Raw genomic sequence first — 14,035 nt, 5'->3', positions numbered from 1 at the left:
GAAAGCCGAGCCATTCTCTGCTCCAATCTTGGTGATGTTAGCTTTCCTTCAAGCAGGCATTAACAAGAGTCTTGTGGTGGCGTTGCTTCAGGTCCAAGTGATAGAACTTTCTTACTTCAGGGCCCGAGATCGTAAAGTTCTCTTGGCGTCTTACCTGGGCATAGCCAGATTCCTGAAAGGGGCACTAAGGCTCAGGCCACCGGTGAAACAGCAGTTTCCCTTGTGGAACCTTAAACCTACCATGACAGACAAACTTCACCAAACACTTGAAGCAGTCACAACCTGGATGAAAAATCACAAACTTAAACTCAACCAAGACAAAACCAAATTCATCCTCCTAGAAAATGACAAGATCCAAACCACAACCAACCTAGACATAAACGCAACCAAATATCCCATCCAAACCACCATAAAACTACTAGGCATGACCATAGACAGATGCTGCACTATGCAACCGCAAATAAATAAAACAATTCAAAAATCATTCGCAATCATGAGAAACCTGAGACAAGTCCGAAAATTCTTTGAAAGAACACAATTCCAACTTATAGTACAATCCCTAATACTAGGAATATTGGACTACTGTAACATACTCTTCCTTCCATGTCCTGCAACTACGATAAGACAACTCCAAACAATCCAAAATACAGCTTTAAGACTCATCTACTCATTGAAAAAACATGATCACATCACTGAAGCCTTCATCAACTCACACTGGCTCCCAATCCAAGAAAGAATCCAATTCAAATTCTACTGCATATTATTTAAAACCCTACACGGAGACAGCCCATCATACCTGAACAATCGCCTCATCCAAGCACCCAGTACCAGACACAGAAAAACGCACTCCCCATTCATACCCCCCCCAATCAAGGAAGTAAAAAGAACAAAACTACACGACGGCCTCCTAGCCACTCAAGCCGCAAGACTGGACAACCAGATCTCCAACCTTCTGATGACCACCCCAGACTATAGGACGTTCAGAAAAGAAATAAAAACCACACTTTTCAAGAAATTCCTGAAACAGCAATAACAACACGACCTCTAAATGCTCTTAAGATCTACAACTTACCTCTCTAGCTAATCATTGTAATTCTGTCTTTTTTAAATTAACCTTTTGTAATCCGCCTTGAACCGCAAGGTAATGGCGGAATAGAAATCCCTAATGTAATGTAATGTAATGTAATATGGTCTTGCTTGGTCTCAGTCAGGCTCTGTATGAGCCTCTTAAGGAGGCATTCTTGATGGATCCCACAGTCAAGATCTCATGTCGTGGCCATTATCTCAGCAAGCAGAGTTTCAGAGCTGCAGGCACTGTCGTGCAGAGAGCCCTTCCCCAAGATCACAGAGTTGGGAATTTCCATGCTCATGGTTCCGTCCTTTTTGCTGAAGGTTGTTTCGGCCTTCTGTGTCAATCAAGAAGTAAGATTACTGGCATTCCAGCCCACAGGGTCAAAGAAGGACCGGATTCTGAAAAAGTTGGATGTGAGGAGAGCCAAGTGATTCCTCCTGGCCTGCAAAAAAGCTCAGCAATTCTCAAAATCTTCCTTACCATGACTTGGCTCTCTGAAAGCTTGAGTCACATGGTGCTGGAAGATCAGGTTAGAACTTCTGGCGCTGCACTACTCAAGCTTGTGGGGAGCTGAGTCACGGCGGATGAAGCAGGAATCCTACTGTTTCTTCTTTTGTTGGAAGTCAGGTGATGGGAAAAATTGGATGAAGGCTGCGGAGGGGTATTGGGACAGAGAGACTGGGGACTGGGTGAAGGATGTGGAGAACACATGGGAGAGAGAGAAATTGGTTGAAGGTCATGGGGGAGAGAGAAAAGAAAGAGATTGGCTGGGGGGAGAGGGAGCATGCATACATTTTGGCCCTCTGAATGTTATGAAATATAAACTGTGTGGCCCCGGATAGTAAAAATCGTTTGGCAATCCTGGTCCAAAGCTTGCTCTAATGCTTTTTAAAACATTTACTTTTTGGAGGAAATTCAATAAATGATGCTGACAAACTATAAAGGAAGTGCCCAACTTAGGCGTACTTCAGGCAAATTCTGTAAATCTGCACCCAACTTTTTGAAATGCTCAACATGCCCCTGGCCACACCCCCTTTTGAAGTTAGGCACCGTGCTTTATAGAATAGCGTGCAGCGACTGCCAATTAACACCAATAATTGGTTGTTGGCTCCCAGTTATTAATGTCTCCTAGCTCATTTGTCAATTTATTTGCATGGACATCTCAGATATGCGCATAAAGCTGAGCGTGGAAATTAAGGTGCAATATATAGAATTGGGGGGAAGGAGGACCCAGGGGGGGGTTTGCTTTGGTTGGTTTTGGGGGGGGGGATTCTTTTGGGGTCACTTTATACTCTATTGAGCTGGATTTGTATTTTGTTGTGTTGCCTGTTGCTTTCTTGATTGCTCAATAAAAATATATTTGACCATATAGAATTGGGGGGGTCGGCTAGTTTGTACATTCATTCATGGTGTCTGTATTTTGGGTAGAGGTAAAATGAAATTCTTAAAACATTAAAGCATGTTTGCCTGCTTTTTCCCCTTTTTACTACAGGAAGCTACTTTGCAAAGGATGCCTCGTATTCCCACAACTACAGTTCCCGCACAGACTCAAATTCCCGCATCATGTTTGTGGCCAGGGTGCTGGTGGGAGAATTTGTACCAGGAAAATTCTCATTTCTCCGACCTCCTCTGAAAGATTGCTCCACCAGCTTCTATAACAGCTGTGTAGACAGTGAAGTGAATCCAAACATATTTGTGATCTTTGAAAAGCACCAGATTTATCCTGAATACCTGATCAAATATGTGGAGTAGGCAGCGCCTGCTCATAATCATGTGATCTCCGCTGTCTCTTTAGGCAACCGGGCCAGTGTACGGGGCAACTTGAACTAAACAGGGAGGCTCCCGAGTCAAGTGCATTTACATACATTTTATTGAACCTGCTGTGATATCAAAGGTGGGGGCAGTTCTGTAAGTGAGCGCTGCACAAAGAGAGCCTGTTCTATAAGGCATCTGGGTGTTCCGATTCCATTATAAAATGCCAGCATAACCCATTATCAGGGTGTCTTAAATGCGCGCACCTGAACTTAGCACTAGCCATTAGATCTGGCGTAAATGCGAGTGCCTAAATATATCAAGGCTTGCAAAACTTGCAGTTATTCCATCAGTTGCAGTACTGCCCATGCTTCACCCATGTGAACGCTCTTTTGTATTTATAGAATAGTGCTTAGTTGCCTCGTTTTTACCTTACCTGCAAAACTGCAAATGGCAGTTAAATGTTGACACCAGCTATAGAAGTGCCCGTCGCGTGTACAGGTCTTAAATGCAGTTTCTGTGAGAGAATGCACAGCTCGGATCCTCTAGAGCAGTGGTCTCAAGCTCAAACCCTTTGCAGGGCCACATTTTGGACTTGTCGGTACTTGGAGGGCCTCAGAAAAAAATAGTTTGTCTTATTAAAGAAATGACAATTTTGCATGAGGTAAAACTCTTTCCTTTTGGCTAAGTCTTAATCATAATATTGTCATTTATAGCTAAAGAGACATATGATCGAGAAATGGTTTTATTTTACTTTTGTGATTATGATAAACATACCGAGGGCCTCAAAATAATACCTGACGGGCCACATGTGGCCCCCGGGCCGTGAGTTTGAGACCACTGCGCTAGAGTAACTCAAAAGGATGAGTTCTTTTAAGATTACAGTGCTTCGTTTAATGTGTTTAGGAGTTGTCCATGTATTTAGACTGGAATCTTGTGTGCTCTGGGAGTTACAGCCATATAGTCTAATTGAGGATGTAGTCCTTGTTTTCAGGATTGAATGTAACATTTTAACATAAATGGCAATGCTCAGTAATTTACAATTTAAATGAAGCAAGAATGAAAGATCAAACTCTTCTCTCCCCATGTACTTCTGACAAAGTAAAACATCTGTGTTCGGTCAGCAAAGTGGTTCTGTCCAGGTGAATCATGGGGGCAGTTTTAAAGCATGGGGTGTTGCATTACTTCCCTGAAAGCAGTTTATTAGGGAAACCCCCACCATCAAGTTTGCTGTTGAGTATTTAGTAACTGGCTAGTGCAATGGCTACTTTTGTACCCTCAAACTTTATAGCAAGTACAAGATCTGGGTCATTTCAGAATGAAATCCTCATGGGTTGCTTGCTGGGCCTGTTTTCTTCCTTTCTCATTGGTTAAAATAACTGCACAGGGCAGAGAGCAGTTTTACCTGCAGAAGTGTTTCATAACTTGGATAAAATCATTTGGAAATTGTCCTTCTCGTTTTACATAGTGCAACATAAGATCTTGAAAAAAATACAATAGTTTTCAGAACTACTGTAAAGGAGGCACAGGGAGGATAATTTTCTGCCGTACAAGTAGCCTGTTAACAAAAATGCCTGCCTGATACTGTGTGCAAATATACACACACATACAAGCTTGTATCTATGTAACCATTATTTGAAGAGAGATTTCCAAGAGCAGGGATGAGGCGAAGTTGGACTTAGAAGCATGCTTTTGAAAATTCAATTGCTTGCATATAATTTTACCCAGAAAAAAAACTGTACCCATTGAAACACAAGTGTATATTTAAGTGCAGAGTTTTCATGGAGCAATTTTTAAGGCAGAAACACGACATTTGCTTCAAGAATCTGGCACAATAACCCTTACATTTAATTACAAAATTGTTCTCTCAAAACACTCTTTATTGCACAATATAACTGAATTGTGTGTGTTAGGGAAGAGGAGGAGGCCCTCAAGCTAAACAACTCTATGGAAACAGAATGTGGAATTTTCTATTGCTGTAAGTTTGGATTTTCAGCCCCATTTCTCTCCTCCTTGCTCCAGTGTGTACGGTAATAAAGTGGAGAGAAAATGAGGTTAGTTTTTGTTTTATCCTGAATTTTTCCCTATTTTAGGTGTTGCGTTTTCAGTTAGATTCACAGATTAGTTTTACTAGTGATTATTTAAAGAGGGGTGTTGTAGCATTTTTATACGCATTAATCAATAACATGAATTAATTTGTGAGTTAGTAGAAGTTAAATCACTTTAAATTGCACTGACAAACTCTGCCCTAATGAAGGCACATCGCTAGTAAAGTGGGCTTGAACTGAGAGCTGTTTACAGCCCATGGATTCACGTACACTTGCGTTTTCTGATTCTGGGTATGGGCCTTCTCAAAGCTTGGCGCTGAAAGTCTACAGGTTCCTATGGAGTGGCATAAATTGTGTGCATGCCAAACATTTTCTATTCAAAAGCATCTTGGACCCTCTGTGATATAAGACTTAGATGCTGTGAGTATCTAGACAGCCACATAACACTTTTAAATATCAGAAATTATGATTAGTTTGGTGTCAGGACAAAGGCGCGCCCAGACAATTGAGCGCAGCGCGCACTGCTACGCCGCTCTAAATTACTGTTTTTAGTGCTCCCACGCCGTTCTAAATGACTGTTTTTAGTGCTCTGACAGGGGGGCGTGGGGGGGAACCCCCCCACTTTACTTAATAGACATCACGCCGCGTTGTGGGGGTGTGGGGGGTTGTAACCCCCCACATTTTGCTGAAAACTTCACTTTTTCCCTGTTTTTAGGGAAAAAGTTCAGTTTACAGTAAAATGTGGAGGGTTACAACCCCCCAAGCCCCCCATAACGCCAGCGCGATGTCTATTAAGTAAACTGGGGGGGTTCCCCAACAAAAACCCCCGTCGGAGCCCCTAAAAATTGTAATTTAGAGTGGCGCGGCGGTGCACGCTGTGCTCAATTGTCGGCGCGCACTTTTGTCTTTCGCGCCGTTGTCTATGAACCGATTAGTTTATTTCAGTCTTACAGATAGTTTTAAAGCTATCTACAAATTTTGTGTAGACAAATTATTGAACTCTGGAGTAGGATGCAATAGATTTGATGCACCAATAGTTTTTAATGTGTATCATTTTAACATATTCTAAAGAAAGGATATATAAAATTTTATTGATGCGGTAATGATATTATGTCAGGGGTTTTCAAACCAGCCCGTCAGGTTTTCAGGATGCCCACAATGAATATGCATGAGCTAGATTTGCATATGATGGAGGCAGTACGTCCAAATTTCACAGCTATATATTCATTCTGGATATCTTGGAAACCAGACTAGCTAGCTGGGTTTATCTTCAGGAGTTGGTTAAGTGAGGAGTCAGTGCTACATATGGCCCCAGAAAAAGGAGGATGGACTGAGACAGCTGGGTTTTTCTTCCATTGCTTTCAATAGAAGTAAAACCTGGACGATCTGTCCTCCTTTTTCTGGCGTCATATGGTAACCCTATACATAAGGTGTTTTTAGCTGTTCAGCTCTTTCATTTAAAGCACCAAGTACCCCCATCCATAATGACATTATATCATTATAGATTTCATTGATTTTTGGATATGTACATTTTATGTATCTTTGATCTAAATAAATATATTCAAAAACTTCTGAAACTTGTTTTCCCAGAACAAATTATGCTAGCTGAAGAAGAGAGTATAACCCTTTAGAACTAGTTATGGATGTATTAGGGCAGTGTTCTGCAAACTTTGTTGAGCCGCGGTACACTAAATGAAGAGGCCACGGCTCGATGCGTCCAAAAGTGCGCGGATGTCATTGTAATGATGTCACGCGCATGCACGAAGGCCCTCCAGACAGGCTTTGAGCTGCCAGCAGGGAAAAGGGCTGGAGAGAAGGAGAGGCACTTGTGTTGGCTGATTGCCTACAGGACACGCCTCTCATCGTGAGAGCGCCGCCCTGTAGGAAGTCAGCCGGCAGCTCTCCTCCCCACCTGAAATCTCAAGAGGCACACAGTTTGTGATACACTGTATTAGGGTCATGGAATTGATATACCACCTTTCTGTGGTAAAACCCAAAGCAGTTTACCTATGCAGGTACTTTCTTTGTCCCTACTGGATTCACAATCTTAAGTTTTTGTACCACTGCACTAACCATTAGAGAAGGGTCATTTGGCCCACGGGCCTTGTGTTTGACACATGTGCTCTAGAGACCGAGAAAGGACACACGTACATAAGATGTAAATTGCTTTGGTTGTACCACAGAAAGGTGGTATATCAAGAATGTAATAAGCAGTTTGGTCTTTTGTCAGTTTCCCCCCTACCACTGTTAATAAAACAATCACTCCACTGACATTCTCAAAGAGCCTCTGCTCCAGCCGCTTTAGCTCAAAGTCCTAGTCATTGGTAAGCAAAATATCATTCCAGTGGAATGTTTTCTGAACTTGGAAAAAATAACAAACCTTGTTCAGCTTGTCTAATTACTTTGTTCCCTGCTCCCTCCTCTTTTACAATGCCTCTTTCTAAACATCCATCACAGCTCTCATTAGAAAGTTGGCATGTGTCCCAGTTCTCCCACTTCTTTTTCAATTACAGAAAGCATAACTTTTGGACATATTTAACTAGAAAAAGGTTTTCAGCCTGTTTTACACTAATCCCTAGTTGTTCTGACTTTACAGATTTTCATAATGAATATACATGAGATAAACTGACACACAACACACTGTTCCTGTTGTATGTAAGTTCCTCTTATGTATATTGAGTGTGGATGTCCTGGAAACGAGACTAGCTAGATCAATGTTCTTCAATGCAAGGCCTAGAGCAGTGGTCTCAAACTCGCGGCCCTGGGGCCACATGCGGCCCTCCATGTACTATTTTGAGGCCCTCGGTATGTTTATCATAATCACAAAAGTAAAATAAAACAGTTTCTTGATCATCTGTCTCTTTAGCTATAAATGACAATATTATTATTAAGACTTGGCCAAAAGGAAAGATTTATAAACCATAAAGAGTTTTACCTCATGCAAAATTGTCATTTCTTTAATAAGACATTAACTATTTTTTCTGCGGCCCTCCAAGTACCTACAAATCCAAAATGTGGCCCTGCAAAGGGTTTGAGTTTGAGACCACTGGCCTAGAGGCTAATGGCGGCCTTCATCATTGAGCTGGCTTTTTTTTAATCAGGTTCATGACAGAAAGAGGTAAGTGGCTGGGAGGAAGAGACATATGCAGGAAGCCAGAGGCGACCCTATAATGAGGCCAACTGAGGTGGTGGCCTCAGGCGGCACTCTTGAGGGAGTGGCATCTTGCTGACAGCCATCGTACCTGCTGGTTGGCTTTCTCAGTCACTCCCCTTCCCGGCATCTAATGTTTTTGCCCTTCTTCCTCCAATCGGCATTTTTCCCATCTCCCCCCCCCCCTTTAATTTGCTGTAAAAGTTGATGGGCAACAATAGCAATTCATATCGTCCTCTCTCCACTGCGCTTGCCTCAGCAGAAACAGAAAGTTGTCAGATAGGGTGGGCCACAGTGGAGAGAAAATGCGGGGACCGGCAGCAGGCTAGCTCTGTGAATCGCTACCGGTAGATGGGGGGAGGGGAATGGTGAAAGCTTTAGATGCTAGGAAGGGGAACAGCCGAGAGAACCACCCAACAGGTAGGCTGGCCGACACCAAGAGGCCGTTCCCTCAACAGTGCGACCTGAAGATAGATATTGGACTCGGGAGGGAGTGGGAGAAGGGAGAGATGTTGGACTTAAGTGAGGAAGGGAGGGAAAGCTAGACTCAGGGAGGGAGGGAGAGATGTCAGATTTGGGAGATGGATGGGGAGAACAGAGGGGCTAGAAGGGGGATGGGAAGATGGCAAGGGGGTAGAAGGGGGATAGGGAGAGGAAGAGATGGCCTTGGAGAAGGATGGAGGGGGCAGGTGAGGGAGAGATGGTGAAAGGGGGTTGGGGAGATATGGTAGAGAGTGTGAAATGGGGAGAGAGAGGAACTTGGAGGGGGAAAATTGAAAAAGAGACGACAGCCACTGTAAACAAGAAAGACAGGAAAGCAGACAAATAACTGGAACCAACATAATAGAACATGAAACTGTCCAGAAAACAAAGGTAGAATAATGTGTTTTATTTGGAATTTATTAATTGAAATGTTAGCTTTGAGAAATATTAATTGCAGATGTTTTTGTACTCTATTCAGCCCCTTTTCAGGTTTTGTATTTCACAGTGTGCCTGGTAGTGGAGAGCTTTGTGTGCTATTGCTCAGATAACATGAAAATGAGGATTTTGTTTTGTATGATGACTTTCATGGAGAAATGTTCTAGTTCTGATCTGCATGTTGTGGGGAGGTAGAATATCAGCTCCTATATAACTAATTTCATTATGGTGTGTTAAACTGAGCTTTTCTTTTGCTTTCTTTCTCACTTTGCTCCTTGTTTGAGCATTATAAATCTCCTTTGTGTTTTTGCTGGAAAGTAGGTTAAAGTATGTATGGTGAGAAAATTGGTTCTTTGAGTTTGGCAGGATCTATTGTTTTCCATTAAACATGGGTGACCTGGGCCTAAAAGGAGTGGTGTGTGAGGCTCTGCTGTCATTTACTGTGTTACTGAAGCTGCTGCTATAGGCAGCTGGTCAGCCTTGCCCTACCCTCATTTTGGATGCTCAGGGTGGGTGGGGGGCTCATCCCTCGCCTCAGGCAGCAGATTGCTGCTGAAAGGACAAGGAATCTCTTAATAAGTGAAGAAAATTCATTGGAAATGCCCTCCTTAAGGATCCACCCAATAAACAATTTAAAGGTGGGCTGGTGGCAGTAAATGTCATTGACATACATTGGTTAGCAGCATTGTGACCTTGCAAAGACAAATATTTGGTGTCTCTCCTTCAGCTTATTGGATTCAAAGTGGTCCCAACTTAGAAATTAGTGGTACTTAAGGATATGGATTGAAAACCACTAGAGGAATCATCTGATTTTTCCAGTCTTGTTGGTCAAATGCATATGTCTTGCTAGAGAAATGTTTTGAAACTCATAAGCCCTAGACTTAAGGACCATTGTAATTCTGTATGCAGTTACTAATGCTATGTAGCCACTAGGTGGCAATATTATAGCACGTCTGCTCCTCCTTTCTGCTAGATATGAAAGGGGGAAAGTGGTAGATGCATGCAGCAGCCTCCCAGGCCAGCACACTTCAGAACTGAAGAAAGCACGAGGCAGAAAGAGAAGGGTCTTGGTAGAGAAGAGGGATCAACAATATCACAGTGGGTCTTGCAATTGCTCTCTGCTGTTATACATCATGCATCTCTGAAATTAAAATATGAAAATTTAATCACACTAGCAAAATGTATTCCTTATTAGGAACTGAGGTTTGGCAGGTTTTGCAATGATATAGTGCATACGGATGCATTTGACAAAATCCCTCATGTGAGAATCAACATGAAATTAAAAAGCCATGGGGGTAGGAAGCAAAACCTTCGTGTGGTTTGGAAACTGGCTAAAGGCTAAAAATGCGCCAAAAGATGTATGAGAAGAGACTGGAAGACCTGAATATGTAAACCTTAAGAGAAAAGGAGATAGATGGAAGATAAGATACAGATGTTTAAATACTTGAAAGGTGTCACTATAAAAACAAATTTTCCAGACAAGGAGAAATGGTAAAACTGGAGGACATGAATTACAGTTGTGGGGTGGTAAACGTAGGAGTAATGTCAGGAACTTCTTTCTCACGGAGATGGTGGTTGATGCCTCTAATGACCTCCTGAGGGAGGTAGTCACTGTTTCCTCTAAGCTGAGTGGGTGTTCTCCAACTGCTGCCAAACTTTCTGGTCGCAGGACCAGGATGTGACATCAGAAGGGAGCTGAGACTGGCGCAAGCAACAGGTGGAAGATGCTACTGAGGGGGCGCTCAAGTGGCAGTGAAGAGAAGGGAGTGAGTGCATGGCACGGTAATGCAGGGCGCCAACCTCCCTCACTGTGCTGGAGTGCTGCAGAGCTTGTCTGTCCCTTACTATTGAAAATGTGATTGTGAAACAGCAATCCCACACACACACACACACACTGGCAGGACTGCAGGTCAAGGACTCCCGTTCAGCTTGGAGGGACCAGTGGAGGTGGTGGTAGAATTTAAAAAGGCATGGGATGAATACAAAGGATCCCTCATTAGAAAATGGATGGTATAAATTTATGTATTTAATTTTCTATACTGTTCTCCCAAGGGAGCTCAACGGTTTACATGAATTTAGTCAGGTACTCAAGCATTTTTCACTGTCTGTCCTGGTGGGCTCACAATCTACCTAGGATTAAGGTACTTGTCAAGGGGGATTAAGTGACTTGCCAAGGGTCACAAGGAGCAGAGTGGGGTTGAACCCGCAACCTCAGGCTTTAACTTTGGCTGTGAAGAATTAAAGCCAGTGCTGGGCAGACTTGTGTGGTCTATGTACTGTAAATTACGAGACAATTTAGGATGGATTGGAGAGGGCCTCAATGGTTACCCCAGTAGTTGGAATGTAAGACAGGACCAGGCAGATTTTTATGGTCTGTGTCCCAGAAATGGCAGCATGTGAGCACTTATTGCTTACAAAATATATGGTGGTAGGGGGCTCACATGCTAATGGCAAAATTAATGAAAAAAAAAAAGAACTACACTACTTGAAGCGTTTCATATTGAATTTAAAATCTTGATGATTCTACATCAGGTAATGATGCAAATTATAAGAAAATATCTACCTTTTCGATCATTGAGATTGGAGTCTACTATGAGGTTGAGCCTGGAGAATGGACATGGAGTGCATTATAAAGAGCAGCGATTTCAATAGGACCGTGATTATGGAATGATCTAAATGGGTCACTCAGATGCATGTTTAATTTGTGAATGAGTCTATGGGATTGTTTTTCTCTGAGTATGTAAATTGTAATCCACTTTGGTTGTTAAGCAGAATAGAAAATTTTAAAATAAATACATAAATTTAACCCCAGTAGTAAAAATGGCCTTGCCTGCGGGAAAGATTTGCACTTTTTACTACCATTGGTACAAGGGCCGCTTAGACTGCAAGCTCTCCAGGGACAGTGGCGTAGCAAGGGAGGGCAAAGTGTTGGTCTGCTGCGGGTGCTATATTGGTCGGGGCACCAGCACCCCTCCAACTGTTCCCACTCCTCCCCTTGCCACGTGCTCACACCTCTTCCCCGTACCTCTAATTCAGTGGTCTCAAATCCTTTGCAGGGCCACATTTTGGATTTGTAGGTACTTGGAGGGCCTCTGGAGAGTGTAGCTGGTTTTAAGAAAGGTTTGGACAAGTTCCTGGAGGAAAAGTCCATAGTCTGTTATTGAGAAAGACATGGGGAAAGCCACCGTAGCATGGAATATTGCTACACCTTGAGTTTTGACCAGGTTCTAGTGACCTGGATTGGCCACCGTGAGAATGGGCTACCGGGCTTGATAGATCATTGGTCTGACCCAGTAAGGCTATTCTTATGTCTTATTAAAGAAATGACAATTTTGCATGAGGTAAAACTCTTCATAGTTTATAAATCTTTTCTTTTTTGGCTAAGTCTTAATAATAATGTTGTAATTTATAGCTAAAAAGACGTCTTGCAAAGGATAAACTGCCAGAGCAGTACCACAGGACTGTGTCATGACTAGCTCATTGGATTGCTGGAGTTCTCCAGCACTATTATGTAATTAAGCAAACACAAGTGACTGTTGAGCTCAGTTCTGGAATATTGCATAGTGACATCTACAAATTAGGGGAACCATCACAAACTTCTCCACATTGAAATAATTTCAATAGATAGTCTAGTTTAGATTATTGCCCCTGGAAATATTACCCACAGGGATTTGCAACTGACTACCTGAGGACTTTCTCCTCAACCTAACCCTGCCCATAGGCCCATCTCCAAATTACGAGGCCTATGGGCAAAATTATACACACTAGAAGAATGTAATTATACCTTCACTGAGTGTGGGAGCACGTTACCGACATTTAAAACATTGTTTTACCCACAGAAATTGTTTTAATTATTTATTCATTTATAAATCTTGTATTACCACATTTTTAACATAATTAATCAAGGTGGCAAACAATTAAAATTTATTTTCCTTTCTGCAGTCTTCTGTAATATGTAGTCTATAGCATGTAAAATACTACAAATGTTTAGATAAACTCAAACAAACCTGGTATCTTCTTACAGATTTCAGAAAAAAAAAAAATTAATAAATATGAGTGTACTAACAGTACCATCAACATTACCAAATAAATTGCTTTTTCCAGTGCTCTAGAATCAGAATGCTGTGATACATTAGCCAAGGTTTAACCAATTACTCGTATCTGATGTCAAAGGCAGTACCTAAGGGGATTGATTGCATCATAGAAGAACGCCGATACCTTCACATAACAGTAAAGGAACATACAGCAAACACCTCACGAGCTCATGGCAAAGGAGCAATGACAGCAGAAAATGACCTTCAGCCCATCAATCCTGCCCCAGTCTATGTGTATCAGATCACCCATGCACATTTCTTGGAATTCAAAGCTTAAAATATGATTAGAAGTGTCTGACCTGAATTTTTATCCAACCCTTCCTCCAAAATCAATTCTGGAAAGAAAAACAATTTACAAACCTTTTTCTTTGGTTAGTACAACTGAAGTCAAGGGATGGTAACAAACCTGATTCATCTGCCTGCCCCGGAAGTGTTCGTTCTGCGTAGGCAGAACACTGCTGAAAGAACACTTCCAAGGCAGGCTAGCAGGCAGACAGTGGCAGGCTGGTTTTGTTGCACCTCCAGCTGCCCGAAGATTTTAAAATACAGCGGCGGGGAGCTGGTAGATGGGGGAATCGGGAACTGGGGAGAGGTCGGATCCAGCTGAGAGGAGTGGGGGCTGGAGTTGGGAATAAGAGAAGGACAGATGCTGCAGGAGGGTGGGGGTGGGTGGGAAGGAAAGATGCTGCATGAGCTGGAGGTTAGGAAGGGAGGGAAAGAAAGATGCTGACGATAGGTGAGGGAACAGGAAAAGAGAATTGTTGGATATAGGTGTGAAGTGAGAGAGAAAGACATGGAGAAAGGAAGAAAAAGGGAAATTGGGCATAGAGAAAGAGAGGAGAGAGAGGGATGCATGGGGGAGAAATGTTGGGTATGGTAGTGGAGAGGGAACGGAGGGACATATTGAAGGGGAAGCAAGGTAGAGGAATATTGGACATAGTGATGGAGGGAGAGATGATAGAAGGAGAAATGGGCATGGGGCTGGTGGGCAGTAGTGAAA

General features: G+C 42.6%; 1 protein-coding gene across 1 annotated transcript in view; it reads left to right on the top strand.

The window, feature by feature from the left end:
• Positions 1–3,490, top strand: part of LOC117363254 (protein mono-ADP-ribosyltransferase PARP12-like) — a 65,420-nt gene extending 61,930 nt beyond the window's left edge. The window contains exon 12 of the mRNA XM_033950664.1: positions 2,565–3,490. Coding sequence (XP_033806555.1) covers positions 2,565–2,824 — 260 coding nt within the window. The 3' untranslated portion in view covers positions 2,825–3,490. The remainder of the gene's footprint in view (positions 1–2,564) is intronic.
• The last annotated feature ends 10,545 nt before the right edge of the window (positions 3,491–14,035 follow it).

This window comes from Geotrypetes seraphini, chromosome 7 (assembly GCF_902459505.1).
Source record: "Geotrypetes seraphini chromosome 7, aGeoSer1.1, whole genome shotgun sequence".
Taxonomy (NCBI): Eukaryota; Metazoa; Chordata; class Amphibia; order Gymnophiona; family Dermophiidae; genus Geotrypetes; species Geotrypetes seraphini.
This window is presented reverse-complemented; position numbering and strand designations above follow the sequence as displayed.